This window comes from Aulonocara sp. 'chitande type north' Nkhata Bay, linkage group LG18, assembly GCF_057382095.1.
Source record: "Aulonocara sp. 'chitande type north' Nkhata Bay isolate Kocher_YH1m ecotype deep benthic linkage group LG18, A_spYH_male_GT1.1, whole genome shotgun sequence".
Taxonomy (NCBI): domain Eukaryota; kingdom Metazoa; phylum Chordata; class Actinopteri; order Cichliformes; family Cichlidae; genus Aulonocara; species Aulonocara sp. 'chitande type north' Nkhata Bay.
The window spans coordinates 8,366,494-8,379,487 of record NC_141361.1 but is presented as its reverse complement, the minus strand read 5'-3'; the positions used below and the strand labels follow the sequence as shown (position 1 = coordinate 8,379,487).

Sequence of the window (12,994 nt, the reverse complement as noted above, 5' to 3'; positions counted from 1 at the left end):
AAAGCTAAGCACGAAAAATATTGAACAACAAACTTACGACCAGTGCGTGTATTACTTAAAATAAAATGTGATATCCTTTACACACAGAGCTGTGCAATCAAATTTTAATTGAAATTACATTTAGTCTTCATGGGAATAGCAAAAACAAGATAATCAAAACTATCACTGTGCCATAACACTTGCAATAATTGTCTTGTTTTCCCTTTAAACACGTCCTTTACTTTTGACCCAAGTTCAAAACAAACTTTCCAGACTTGGAGATTCTGTTAATTTGAATTCACCCTTATGATTCAAATGGAGGGGAAAGTAAAGCCAAGGAAATCTGCTTAAATAAAAGTATCCAGACCAAAATAATTGCAATTTTTTTCTGTAATTAAGACACCCCAAGACCACATTAAAAATACACATGAATTTGGACAACTGCAGTAATATTCTCTTGCATGCAGGCATTACTGGAAATTCTCAGTGTGGTATGGTTTGGGCTAGCAGGTTATGCACGAGAGTAAGCCAACCCCAGCTACTGGCACAGTCTTTGTACTTGGGAACTGACAGGTTAAAGTTCGACCAACATCCAAATGAACTGGTTTAATTCTAAAACGCACTTCTATCAGGCGATATCTAGAAAAGCTGAAAGCTGGGGTGACTGTAAAGAACTTGTAACCCTGCAAACTGAGTTCCAGGAGGAAACCAGACATGCACAAGCTCCAAAAATGACAAAACAAACACTTCTTGAACACAGCTAACTGTCAGTCTTGTACACAGCTCAGTATCAACATAACCATCAGTGCCTGCTCATGCTTACTTTGTTGGAAAAGTTGATCAAAGACTAAAGACATTTCCTGTTTATTTTTAGTTTGATGTCAGCTCCACTGAATGAGTACAGCTTATTCAGTGATGAATATGTTTTACATACATTCAAAATGCAAGCCAGTTTAAAAACATTGGCAACAGTTAGTAGTGAAGTGAAATGCATCAGGAAAAAACAGGTCACCAAATAAGTTTAAATGATTATTATTACCTGTGTGTCTTTAAATCACTAGCCAAACATTATGTGAAAAGAACTGAAGACAACTCCTCACAAAGGATTTGTTTTGGTGCTTTTGTTTTTTCAAACTTGACTGCTACTACAAGCCTTTATTGTAATATGGACTTAGAGAAATACGCTCTGCACAAATTAAAATGAAAATAAACAATGAAACTCACACTGGAAACTAATTCAAACTAAATTTAACCAAAAACAAAAATTCAAACATATAAAACACATATGTAGTTTGGATCCTAATAAAAACAAGAAATAACAATTTGGCTCTAGAAGTACAAGTTTTAGCTAAACGATCCAATCATTATCTTGAGAGCAGAAATGGAGGCTAACAACATTTTTTGCCTCATGGCAGGTAAATAAGAGATGGAAGCCTACTGCTGCCAAGATTGCAAGCTTGCTGAGGGAATAAGGCGGAAAGCAGGAAGGCAGGCAGATAGGCTGCAGGACTGACTAACTGGTTTGTTGGCGGGCTGTTTGTCTGAAGAGTCAGAGCTGCAGAGCCTTTGGCCCAGAGCCGGGCACCAAGCCACTGGCAGGCATTTTGTCAACAAGGCAACGTGCTGCTGGCCTCGTACAACAGCTCTCCGGAGAGAGGGTGTGTATATCGTTTTCCCCACGGCTGTCAGACATACAAGAGTAGTTTTGGGGGGGGGGGGGGAGTATTAATAGCCAGAGAAGGTTGATAAAGTAAGTGAATGAGTCAGTAACTGGTCCGTTATTCAAAGCAACTGAACTTTGTCTGTTGCAAAAAAAAATCCCTAATATGTCCGTTACCGTTGTATAATCACATTTATCCTAGCTTAGATGGGCTTTGGGAAGGAATAAATGCACCAAATCTGTGATAACATGCTACCACAAGTGCATTTGTTTTTACGTGACTGCACAAAAAAATGTTCATGAAGACAATGAAGGGCTGGGCTACTTTAAATGATGCTTTGGTATTTGTAATTCTGGTCATTTACATAATAGTTAAATTTATTTGAGTAAATGAACCCGGCTTAAAAAGGTTTTTATTTTATCTGTTTTTCTGCATTTTAACACCTTGTTTTTGGTTCTGATCATTTGAGAAGAAAGATGCTCATGCTTGACTAACTCAAACTCCAATGCTGACAACTGTCCTTTAGCTCTGGTTCAAGCCTCTTGGGGGAAAAAGGCAAAACTTCCTCTCTGCAGGAAAAACCCAGATAATCCATAAACAAATTATGAGGAGGAAGTACTGAACGGCTACATTCAGACTCAGCCAATTGGACACCTAGTGCCCCCCCTCAAAAAACATCAGCTGTGCAGATAACGGTGGAGCCACTGCTGCTTCTTTAGTCACCGGATGTGTTTGCATTTTACATGCTTCCATTTGCCAAACATGTACCAGGTCATATTAGTGCCTCACAACTTGTCTGATAGACTGAAGCAGATGAGAGTAGAAAATACTGCACATATGCTGAGTGCATTACTTGAAAGATTAGCTTAATATATTTAATAATATAATATAATATATGAGCATCCACCATTCAAAAGCATAACAAATCCCATTTTTCCAGCTTAGCTGACATAACACATTTCCCAGTGTTAAAAAGGATCAGTGTGATGCACCACCAAGCTTGGCACACAGAAGTAGAGACCCTGCAACATGTGCAGTAGTTAAGTGATCGAAACATTAACATGAGAAATGTAACTTCTGAACTTGGTCTTCTGAAAGAGGCAAAACAAGCAAAAAAAGATCAATTTTCTCTTTACAACACCAAGCTGCCATTTCAACACACCAGAGATTTTACTGTTATTCACTCTTACAGAGACCTTGAAACATTGCTGCTCTACCACATTGAGGACAATGTATACAATCTCATATGGTCTGCAGTCATTTATTATATATAACAAATGCAATCAGATGAGGATCATCTACGAGACAAAACTGCAAAATGTGGACCAACCATCATAACAAAACTAATTACTTTAGAGATGCTTTTCAGAACTATCCAGTCAGAAACTACCAGTGGAAATAAAAGGAAATAAACAGAGATTAAGGTGATTTTATTTCATGAAAAACATAATTTTGGTGAATTTTCAAGGGAGTATCCACAGTGCCTGCTTTTTCACAGGTTTTAATCAACATCTGTTTTTACCAATTAAACAAACAAATTTGTATTCCAAATAAATATAATTATAATGAATGATTACTCATACCTGTTACCTGTAAACAGCAAGTCACAAGAAAAACAATATAAAAACTGTTAGGAAAGCAAATTTGACAAAGTCTGACCTTCAATTTATAAGTTTGTGCTGTCATCCGCAAAACTTTCGGTCTACAGTCCTAAATCTACTTTATGGTGTCCCAGAGCAGTGTTCATCACCACCATTTGCACTTTTTGGGCCTGACAATATCATGCACAGTCTGTTTAGTACACCCGAGGCGAGCGGTTGTCTTTTACATTTATCGTTGCCATGTGGTGCTGCGATCTGTTCTGAGAATGCAGATTCTCTCTCCCCCCCCCCCCTCTTTCCTAATAGCCTCTCCATGGTGCCCTGCAAACATAACCCAACCTGACTGGAGTATACCTGAAAGACATTACTTATTTACTTTGTGCATTTCAATATTAAGTTTCATTCCATTTTAGTTTTTAAAAATGATCAAAACTGTAACATTTCTATTAAATAACCTCTAATGTACACTAACAGTGTGTAATATTGTCTGCTAGCAAGCTTTTCGTGGCTAATCTTGTTATGCATTTGACTGGAAAGCCACCACAAACCGTTTGCCTTATAAGTTATCTTTAATTTAAAGATCACAAAGAGCTCTTTCAAACTATATATGCCCAAATAACATTTTCATCATGTCTTTGTTAGATCTTTCTTCTACTTTATTTTAGGGCTGCCACGATTTGTCGACTAGTCACGATTACGTCGACTATCAAAATCGTCGACGACTGATTTAATAGTCGACGTGTTGTTTGAAGCTTTGTAAGATCGCAAAAGACGCAGGAATAATAGCAGGATTTAAGAGTGTAATAACGGACTGAAACAGAAGATGGCAGCACTGCATGTACAAGGATTCCAGCTGCCGTTAAACCCCGAAGAAGAAGTAGCTGTGTCCCAGAATTCATAGCGCGGCCCAGCTTAGTTTCCAACAATGGCGGTAGCTAGTTAGTTTTAATATTACTCTTATTATTCTTTCTGGGTCACAAAATAAACGTTTAACATATTTTCAGGCGAGAATGTAGCTGTGTAAACCTCAAATATCGGCTCAGTTTATCAGGACACCACATATTTTCAAAAGCGCTCCGACGTTTTCGGAGACGTGTGTTACCCACTAGCTCGATAGCTAGCCGGGGGCTGGGTCACTAGCGCCGTGAGAACACCGGACTCCCGGCAAATTGTTTTCAAACCCACCGCCGTCTTTCGCGACTCAGGTTAAATATATATGAGTCACTTAGATAAATTAAAAATGTTGTTGTTTGGCTTTTTTTTTTTTTTTTTTTAGTATTTTATTTGTTCCTGAGTAAATCGGTTTGGCTGAGATTAAAGTTGTAGTTTTTACACAGCTGAATAAACGTCAAGCAGACAGCTGATTATCAGAAGTGTGAGATGCTGGAGAATATACCCCGGTGTCCTGTTATATTTTAGATAGCAAGGAGTTTATTAAACTTTACCGAAACAATCTGCAAATTTCATTAAAATTGAATAAACTATCATCTTGTCTTTATTTTTAGTTAGCACCTTAAAAGCTTAAAGCTGTAAGCTAATGATAGTTATATAAGAGCAGATGCTGCTGGTGCAATAAGCTGTAGTTTTACGTCCAGTGGATGATGATCTGATTAGTCGACTAATCGCAAAAATAATCGGTGACTAGTCGACTATCAAAATAATCGTTTGTGGCAGCCCTACTTTATTTCCACCTTTTCGTTCTCACCTCAAGCCACATCTCTTAAACTGGTTCTAATAAAAAAAATAAAAAAGTCCACAACTTGATGTTTATTCCTCATATTGTTGCAAGATAGTTATAAGCTAACATCACACCAGCTAGTATTAGCCTTGTGTATCCTAAAAACCACACTCTGAGAAACCGTTTAATTAACATTCTCAAATCATTTAAGAGTTAAGTGCTCCATGTCCAACAGTGTTAGAACCACTTCAAAAATGTCACTAACAGCAGCACTGGCAAGCAGAAAAGACCAGGATATCCTCATCTCACCCCAGTATTGTTGTTCATTGGCTCTTTAACGCATGACTTCTTTCACAAAGTTTTACAGCCTCCTCAAGAGTAAATAGATGTGGAAACAAAGAATACAGAGGTTGAGGTATAGTTGAGGTAAACTCAGTGCAGATGAACAACAGCCAGAGTTTGTCCTAGAGCAGCCGCTGTAGCTAAAACTAGGCAGGATAAGAAAATAGAATTTGGGGTACTGTAATCTACCAAAATCTAGTAGTCAGGTTTTACACACTGTACCTTTAGGTTTTTCAGTTTTATCATCTAGCACTGCATTATTCTAATTATACTGACCAATTAGAACTCAACTGCTTGACTTATTCTATTTTGTGACATACCTGCCTTACTTTACTTTCCATGTTCTAATGGTTCTGGGTTTATTTGAATGTTTTCTTATTTCTCTGTTCCACCTTTTTAAATTTAGTTTAATCACTAATTAATTTGTGCATTTCCTTTGTATCAGTCTTACAGGCCAGTCATTCATCTGATCTGCACCAACCTGCATGAATGAAACCATGCAAACACCTTTTAAACATGCAACATATGCCACCACGCACTTCTACACTTATATGTTCCCATCTTATTCCAAGTCTGCTTCCGGGTCCCTCTGCTATGAGGAAAAACTTTATCGACTAAACAGCCTTGAGCAAAAACACATCGCCTGCCAAACCTAATCAAGCAACGTGGTTGTTTACTTTCCTGGCTGTGGTCATTTGCCTGACAATAAATAAAGTCAGATTGAGATGAACAGTCAGAATACAGAGCATTGGCCGATGCCCTCGTACGCACACACTTGCACTCGTTTCCTCAAATACACAGAGGAGTCCAGAAATAGCCCTCTAAAATGACCACATCGATCACTGTCAAGTCTGCTGAGCCAGCCGCGGCCTCCTCCACCTTCTCCAGTCTCGCCTCTGACAGCTACTGTCCCAGACACTGTAAATGCCACTTAACATGATGGACAGCCGCAAGGGACAGTCTGGTAAGAGGCTGTTGAGGGATGCTTAGCCACAGTACAAAAGCAGTTTTATGCAGCGTGTGTGGGAGAGAACGATATTCAACACCAAGAGTAAAAGAGGTGGGAAAGTAATAGCAGCTACGAGCCTAGGTTTTTCTCCACAGTTGGTCAATTCAAACTCTGTGGGGCAGTTTGTAAAGTAACAAGCAATTAACTGAGCAACTTTCCATCCCGCTTCACACATTAAAAGAAATGGGGAGAGAATTTGCCTCGGTCCAGACCTTTGATTCACTCCAATTCAGCCTGCTTTATAAGACGATCCAAGTCTTTGCAACTTGAATGCAGCCTCATAAGTTAATAAGGCTGTGATAATTTACCAACCCCCAGCCCAGTCTAAAATGTGCATAGTCACCTTCCGGGGATTACCATTGACGTCATTAGCCATTCGCAGATCCAAATGCTCTACAATGAGTCCCCACCGAAAACAACAGATCATCCAAATTCTTTCTACTCAAATAAAATGATCAGTGTGGCTGTGCCCAGACGTTATTATGAAGTTTGGTTTTCAGGAATCTGTAAAGAGAGGTTACAAGGTTTAGTTAGAAGAGAATTAGCTAGTTAGTTTAAATCTAATGATGACAGACCATTTTCTAACTTAGTTACACTTAGTAAACATATAGCTCTGCTTTGGAAGTACATTAATAAAGAAAAGTAGAGATGCGAGGGGGGTTTGTGAATGTGGGCTAGTTGATGTAAATGACTGGTACCTCCTGGCTCGTGTTACCCGAGGTACAGAGGTCGGGTTAGGTTGACAAACAGTGAAAAACAGGGAAGATACAGACTTAAGATGTTGACTGTCCCCAATGGACAAGAAAGCTTGTAGAAGCTGACAAACAAGTTATGTGCAGTGTTAAAATAAAGCCGCTAGCTACTGTTAGCCATGCTCTGAAAATTGTCACACCAATGTTATGCACAGCACTACACATTTTAGCAGCATCTAAACCATGTTTTGGTTCATTCACAATGTGATTAGTGTTAAAATCCCTTAAATTCAGCTGGAGAGGGAGGAAAACCAAACAGAAAAAGGCAGAACTAACAGGAAACTGCAAAGATTTCCATCAACCAGACTCATTGCCACTGTACATGGACTGATCATGCTGGTTTACATGTATAGTTTACACACTCATTCTTTAATTAATGGGTCACAGAGTGAGCAATTCCACAGGAGTTGTAACCCATCTTGCAAACTTGCCAACTCACTGGCCTGAAAACCCTTCCTGGAACCTGGTGCACAAACACATCCAGAACCAATCTGTCAATAGTCAAACGGAAAGTGAAACAGCTGACGCAGGAAGCTATCTAGTTGACATCGTGGAGCCAGCAGAGACTTTGGACAGGTGACATGCCCCACTTTCCCACCCAGCAAGGTCACAAGCAACAAAAAAGAAAAAACCTGGTGTCCCGCCAGAGCATGTGGCTGTGTGTATGTACAAGAAGCGTGTCTGGAAAAGAGGCAAAAACAGATGCCTGTGGGTTCCCAGCAGGGCTGCAGACACTGACCTCACTTTCACCCAAACGTAAACAGGAGACAAAGTGTCTGGCTCCAAAACAAACACGCTACATGTGCTGAGGGAATTTCAGCAGTGACAGCTCTTTGGTAGATCTACGCTACCAGAAATACACAAACACGCAGAGACCGGCCTGTTGGACAGAGATACGACGGTTGAAAGCGTTGACTATTCGTGTGCCAAGCAGGGTTACAAGCGTTACGAGGTGTCCTGTTGCCCAAGCTGAGCAGAAAGATGGACATGGAAGCGCAAAGTTGTGAGTTCTCAATGCCATGAGTTCAGCTCTCTTAACTTTTGCTGAAGTTACGAGCTGGTGCAAAGTAAAGGAAAGTTGACAATTCAGTTTAAAACCTTCCTGATGTGCCAGATTTCACTAAACGTATACCAATTCATTTTCAGTATACTCTTAGTGAGGTACAGTCTCTGCTCAGAATTGTATAAATTTAAACTGTTGAGCCATACATTGAACAGCATCACTGAAGGAAGCAGCACAGGAAAAAACTTTTAATGCTTGATCCTATCTGCTACCTGGTATGTTTTCCTGCTGGAAATGCAGCTAATAAAAAAGATGAATGCTTCGTCTATTTCAAGGTCATTTATCACCACGAATATTGAATCTGTGGAAACAATTTCACTGGCTACAACCTAGAGTGATTTCCACACCACTTCCACTGAGCTATGAGACCGAGTCAATCCCGATGCACTCATGTTTTAAATGTACAAAGTCTCAACGCTCTAATGTACAAGAGAGGGGTGGAAGGTGCAATAAATGGGAAGCTGTAGCTTGATAAATTTACAATATCAATCATTTTCTGCAACACTGCTTTAATGTCATTTTTCTTATAGACTGATCTTTATAACCTCCACAACCTGTTCACTTGACGGTGCCCGACTGTGCAGAAGCAGCAGCAAATGATGCATCAACCACTCGCTTTTATGAGTGTGTGCAAAGAGCCTGGAGCAAACAGCCTGGGTTAACAGAGAAAGTTGATATCAGTTACTGCTGTGATGCCCGTCACCTGCGACTGGGCTTTTAGGCTTTGTTGAGTCAGGATAATTAACAGAGTTGGTTTTTTTCCACCCTCACAGCAGAATAATTTTGGTGCTGTCCAGAAGAAAAATAACCAGGACTGAATTTTTAAACAACTTGTTTGTATTGAGCATTGAATTTACTCAAGCGTAAAATTAAGTTTTGTGCATCCAACGGTGATTTCGGGTAACAAATTGTCGCTACCCTCCAAGAGGCCCACGTGGAGGCAGAGAAAATCTGGCTATGCTGAACATACTATGCAGCGTCTCCCTGCTCGTTTCAGAAATCTTTCTATTAGCAGAGTGTCAGACTACCCAGCACTGCATAGTCTGGCTTAAATAGTCCTGAGTGAAACATGCAAAGCTGATGCTTTCTCTGAACACTTTCAGACTGCAGAAAATAAATGCAGTTTTTGCTTTCACTGGGTCAAGCACATCGCTAAGGGAGGAAAAAGAGAAAAAGGGACCAAGCATCCCTGTGCAAATTAATGAGCATGGAGGTAAAACAAATAATATGTGCTCTTACAAAAGCTAAAAATACACACCAGCAGCAGAAACTACAACAACAACAACTCAAAATACATTTCCATCTAAAGTCTGACGCAGAATTCATAACAGACAGCTCCCAACACAGAGCGGCTGGCACGCAGCAGGCCTTGGCCTACCTCTTATGATAATATGACTGTTACATAACCAAGCACTCCAGCTGAGCAGAGCACAGACTTTGAAGTGACAGCAACCCCCACCTCCTCTCTCCTCCTTCCTGCCACCCTGATCTCCTCTGGAGCGCCACGTGCGCTGGTCTGCCAGCCCGCTGTGCCATCTGACACACTGAACCCCTGACACCGAGCCTCCACAACACCGGCTGCAACACACTTTGCTTGAATAATTTAGGGAAAAAAGTATCCAACACAGATCCCTGTAGCGATATCCCCCTCGTGTACTCAACCTTATATTTAAACATCAGGCAAGACTGCTGGGTAAGCTGTGTAGCAGACTCCTCAGAGAAGCAGATATATTGTTTAATACTCCCGGGATGAGAGCACTGCTGTGTCAGACTACTGCATAGTAAAATACATAAAAAGCGAAGAACAGGAAAAAGAAATCCCACAGGGTGCATGTGCTTTACAACCCCCCCCCCTATTTTTGAAATAATCACAACAGCCCTGTGGGATGCAACAGGAAGCAGAATTTGTTAAGTTACTTGCAGGGAGATCAAACTAGAAAGATACTTTCTCTAACAATTATCTGCAAGCTTTCATGAGTTTTGAAATGTAACAATGTTCTTATATAGATAGTTGACTATCAATGCACATAACCATTTAGATGCTCATCCCACAGTGGCTTAACTGTGGAGTAAGAGGAAACACAAAAAGTTGCACAACAAAGTCCCAATCTTATTTTGCAACATTTACTTACACGAAAATTATAACATATGAACCAAAGCACTTTTAGGTAATTTAAACGAGCTTTTCTGATTTATTTTGATGTTTAAATATTCCTTCTATGCACAACAGAATATGACCACATTGCAATGAGAGATGCCGGTGACAGCACCTCTGGAAAATCGACATCATTAACCTATTACAGAGAAGTATCTTCTTGGTTAGAGTGACAATAAGTGATTTACCTGTGTGATTGCTGCACATGCAATAACTTAATTGCAACAACATAATAACAAACCCACAGCGTCCATACTAATAACGAGCCGGGCTCGCCGTACGGAGAAATCATCATAAAAATGTGGCACCGGCAGCTGCATTCATGACACACAAGGCTCTGTGCAGGAAAACAGCAAGCAAACATTTACATCAAGTCAATGCAAAACGAACACCGCTGTGTTTTCTCCAATGCATGGCCGCCTTGTTGACATTTCTGACTGCTGGTAGCAAAGATGCCACATAATCTGAAATCACTAGCTCCCCCTTGCCCTGGTCCGCTGCAATTACGCCAACACAAGGCCCCGTCCTGACAGACGAGACAAAATGTCGGAATCGCTCAGGTCACATGACTCCTTTGTACTCAGAAAATCACCTCACGCACAAATATGCCGGTCAAACCGGACAATTTTATCCAATAACGACACAAAGCATCCCCGCTTTGCCCAAAAATCCGTCCGAGCCCCGTATATGAGTCGTTTGCGGCACAAAACCGTCGTGTTTCTCCTGAGAAAATTGGCGGCCATTTTGTGAAAGCTTGCGCAGAAAAAAGAGGGACGCCTGTGATCACGTAAAAATGAAACAAAACGTATAAATTCATATTTTCAAACGGTTAAAGCATACCGATTCCTCTTCTTTCTCCATCCCCGTCGGCATCTGCGGCACTGCCCGGTTAATTGATGCATATTCGTGTAGGTCGGGTAAATCCTCACAACGGAAGACGGGTAGTGGCTTGGAAGCGTCCAGCGCCCGTGCCCGAAACGACAATTTACTCATTTTTCACAATTCGAGGTGCAATATAAATCTATCCGATCTCCTAATATTCACAACGGTACCGAGTGGAGCTTTCATGGATGTTTCTGTGCGGTTAGTCTCTATTCTAACGTTCGAATGGTTGTAGCTTGTATTTAGGGCGTCGCCAACGGAGCCGGGGGAAGGCCCGGATCTTGGTCGCTCTCTCTCGGACTGTTTTTTTCCGACGCTCCGCTCCCTACCGTTGGTTCAGTGCGCCATGGACAACATGGCGGACATTTAAAACTCGTTTGCTCTGTTTCGCTCGGAGCGGTCCAACCCCCAGTTCGTGGACCGACCATTCCCACACGGTCCCGAGCGCTTGCGCGTTGCGGGGGTAGGGGGAAGGGGGTATTTCTTGCAAACTAACTCCGTTTCCACACATACACATAAATTATTGAAATAAGCACCGGGAATGGCCGAAATGTATATCGTAAACTAAAACGAAATAAATTTTCAAATAAATAAATTAAATGACAAAAGTAAAGTTGTTCTATACCCCCTTTAAAAAATAGTAAATGAAAGAAAATAAAAATGCGATTTTAAAAACATAAATAAAAAGTGGGACTACTGGAATAACAGGACTACGGTTAAAAAAACAAAACAAAAACAAAAAAAACCCACTGCCAACTGTATTTAGCACAACAAATAAAAAAAGATACCCCTATTTAAAAATGCATTTAATATATAATGAATAATTTCTACTTTTGAAAAAGAAAAAAAAAACACTTAAAACTTTGTAAACAAATTGTAAACAAATAAAATTAATTTGAAAAAGGTATTTAATATTGCATGGTGTACATTTTCTCTATTGTGTAGTATTATTGTCATGGGTTACTTTATTGCTTCTTCTATATATTTTTTTCCTTTTAATTTTGCTGTTGTAATAAAGTGAATTTCCCAACTGTGGGACATACAAGCTATCTTACTGCAGTGTATTTTACGTTTTGGTTAACAAAATTAGAGACAGACTAGCTGCAGGCCAATGCAGCTAACAGAGATAACTGTTAACTGAGCTGAAACAACTACAGTGATTCATTACAGCTCATCAATCTGATCAACAGCCCTGCATTTATTGGCAAGGAATGACAAACAATGTCATTTAATTGTATTTTTTCCACCCAAACCTTTGTCATATATGAAAATGAATAAAAATACTACTAATTACTACTATACATTGGAAGTTTTCACTATAGTGTATTTTATGCTTTGATAAACAATACAGGAGGCACAAAAATCTTAAAAATAACTACAGCCAACGCCTTTAACACCACAGGGTAGAGACAGCCGTCCCTTTGAACCACACAGAAAGAACAACCCGGATCCACTGAAACTTATCACTCTGATCTGACCACAGCCCATCATTAAAACCCCCCAGAAACGTTTATTCCCGGTGATACGCCTCACCATGTGAGCACAACGCTGCCCTCTTCTGGTCTGACAGGCAAAGGATCAAATCACCAGCATGCATGTTGGCACTCGCTGCCTGCCATTTCTCTGTGAGTGCATCACAAACTGTGTGCATCGTTTTGAGTGCATGTATTATTATATGTATCAGTTAAAAGCTTAAAAGTGACCATGCTTATCCCAGCAGGCTGAAGTTGTGGTGCTTTCAGGGTAAGACTAGCACAAAGGTATGGTTTGAGTATGCTACTCAAGTGACCCCCCCAAAGAAATACACACACAAAAAAAAAAAAAACCACACACCAAACCCAAACACTTACAACATTAATTTAACATTGTTAC

The 12,994-nt window shown here is 40.2% G+C and overlaps 1 protein-coding gene across 3 annotated transcripts in view; it reads right to left on the bottom strand.

Annotated features, from left to right (window-relative positions):
• LOC147307931 (enhancer of polycomb homolog 1-like) overlaps positions 1–12,994 on the bottom strand; it is a 36,407-nt gene that overhangs the window by 15,508 nt on the left and 7,905 nt on the right. The window contains exon 1 of one of the 3 annotated variants that reach the window (XM_086271180.1): positions 11,081–11,538. The exons of 1 other annotated variant lie outside the window; for it this stretch is intronic. In XM_086271180.1, coding sequence (XP_086127306.1) covers positions 11,081–11,233 — 153 coding nt within the window. In that variant the 5' untranslated portion in view covers positions 11,234–11,538. Of the gene's footprint in view, positions 1–11,080; positions 11,539–12,994 lie in introns of those variants that run through there. One more of the 3 variants, XM_086271179.1, reaches the window with a different exon arrangement.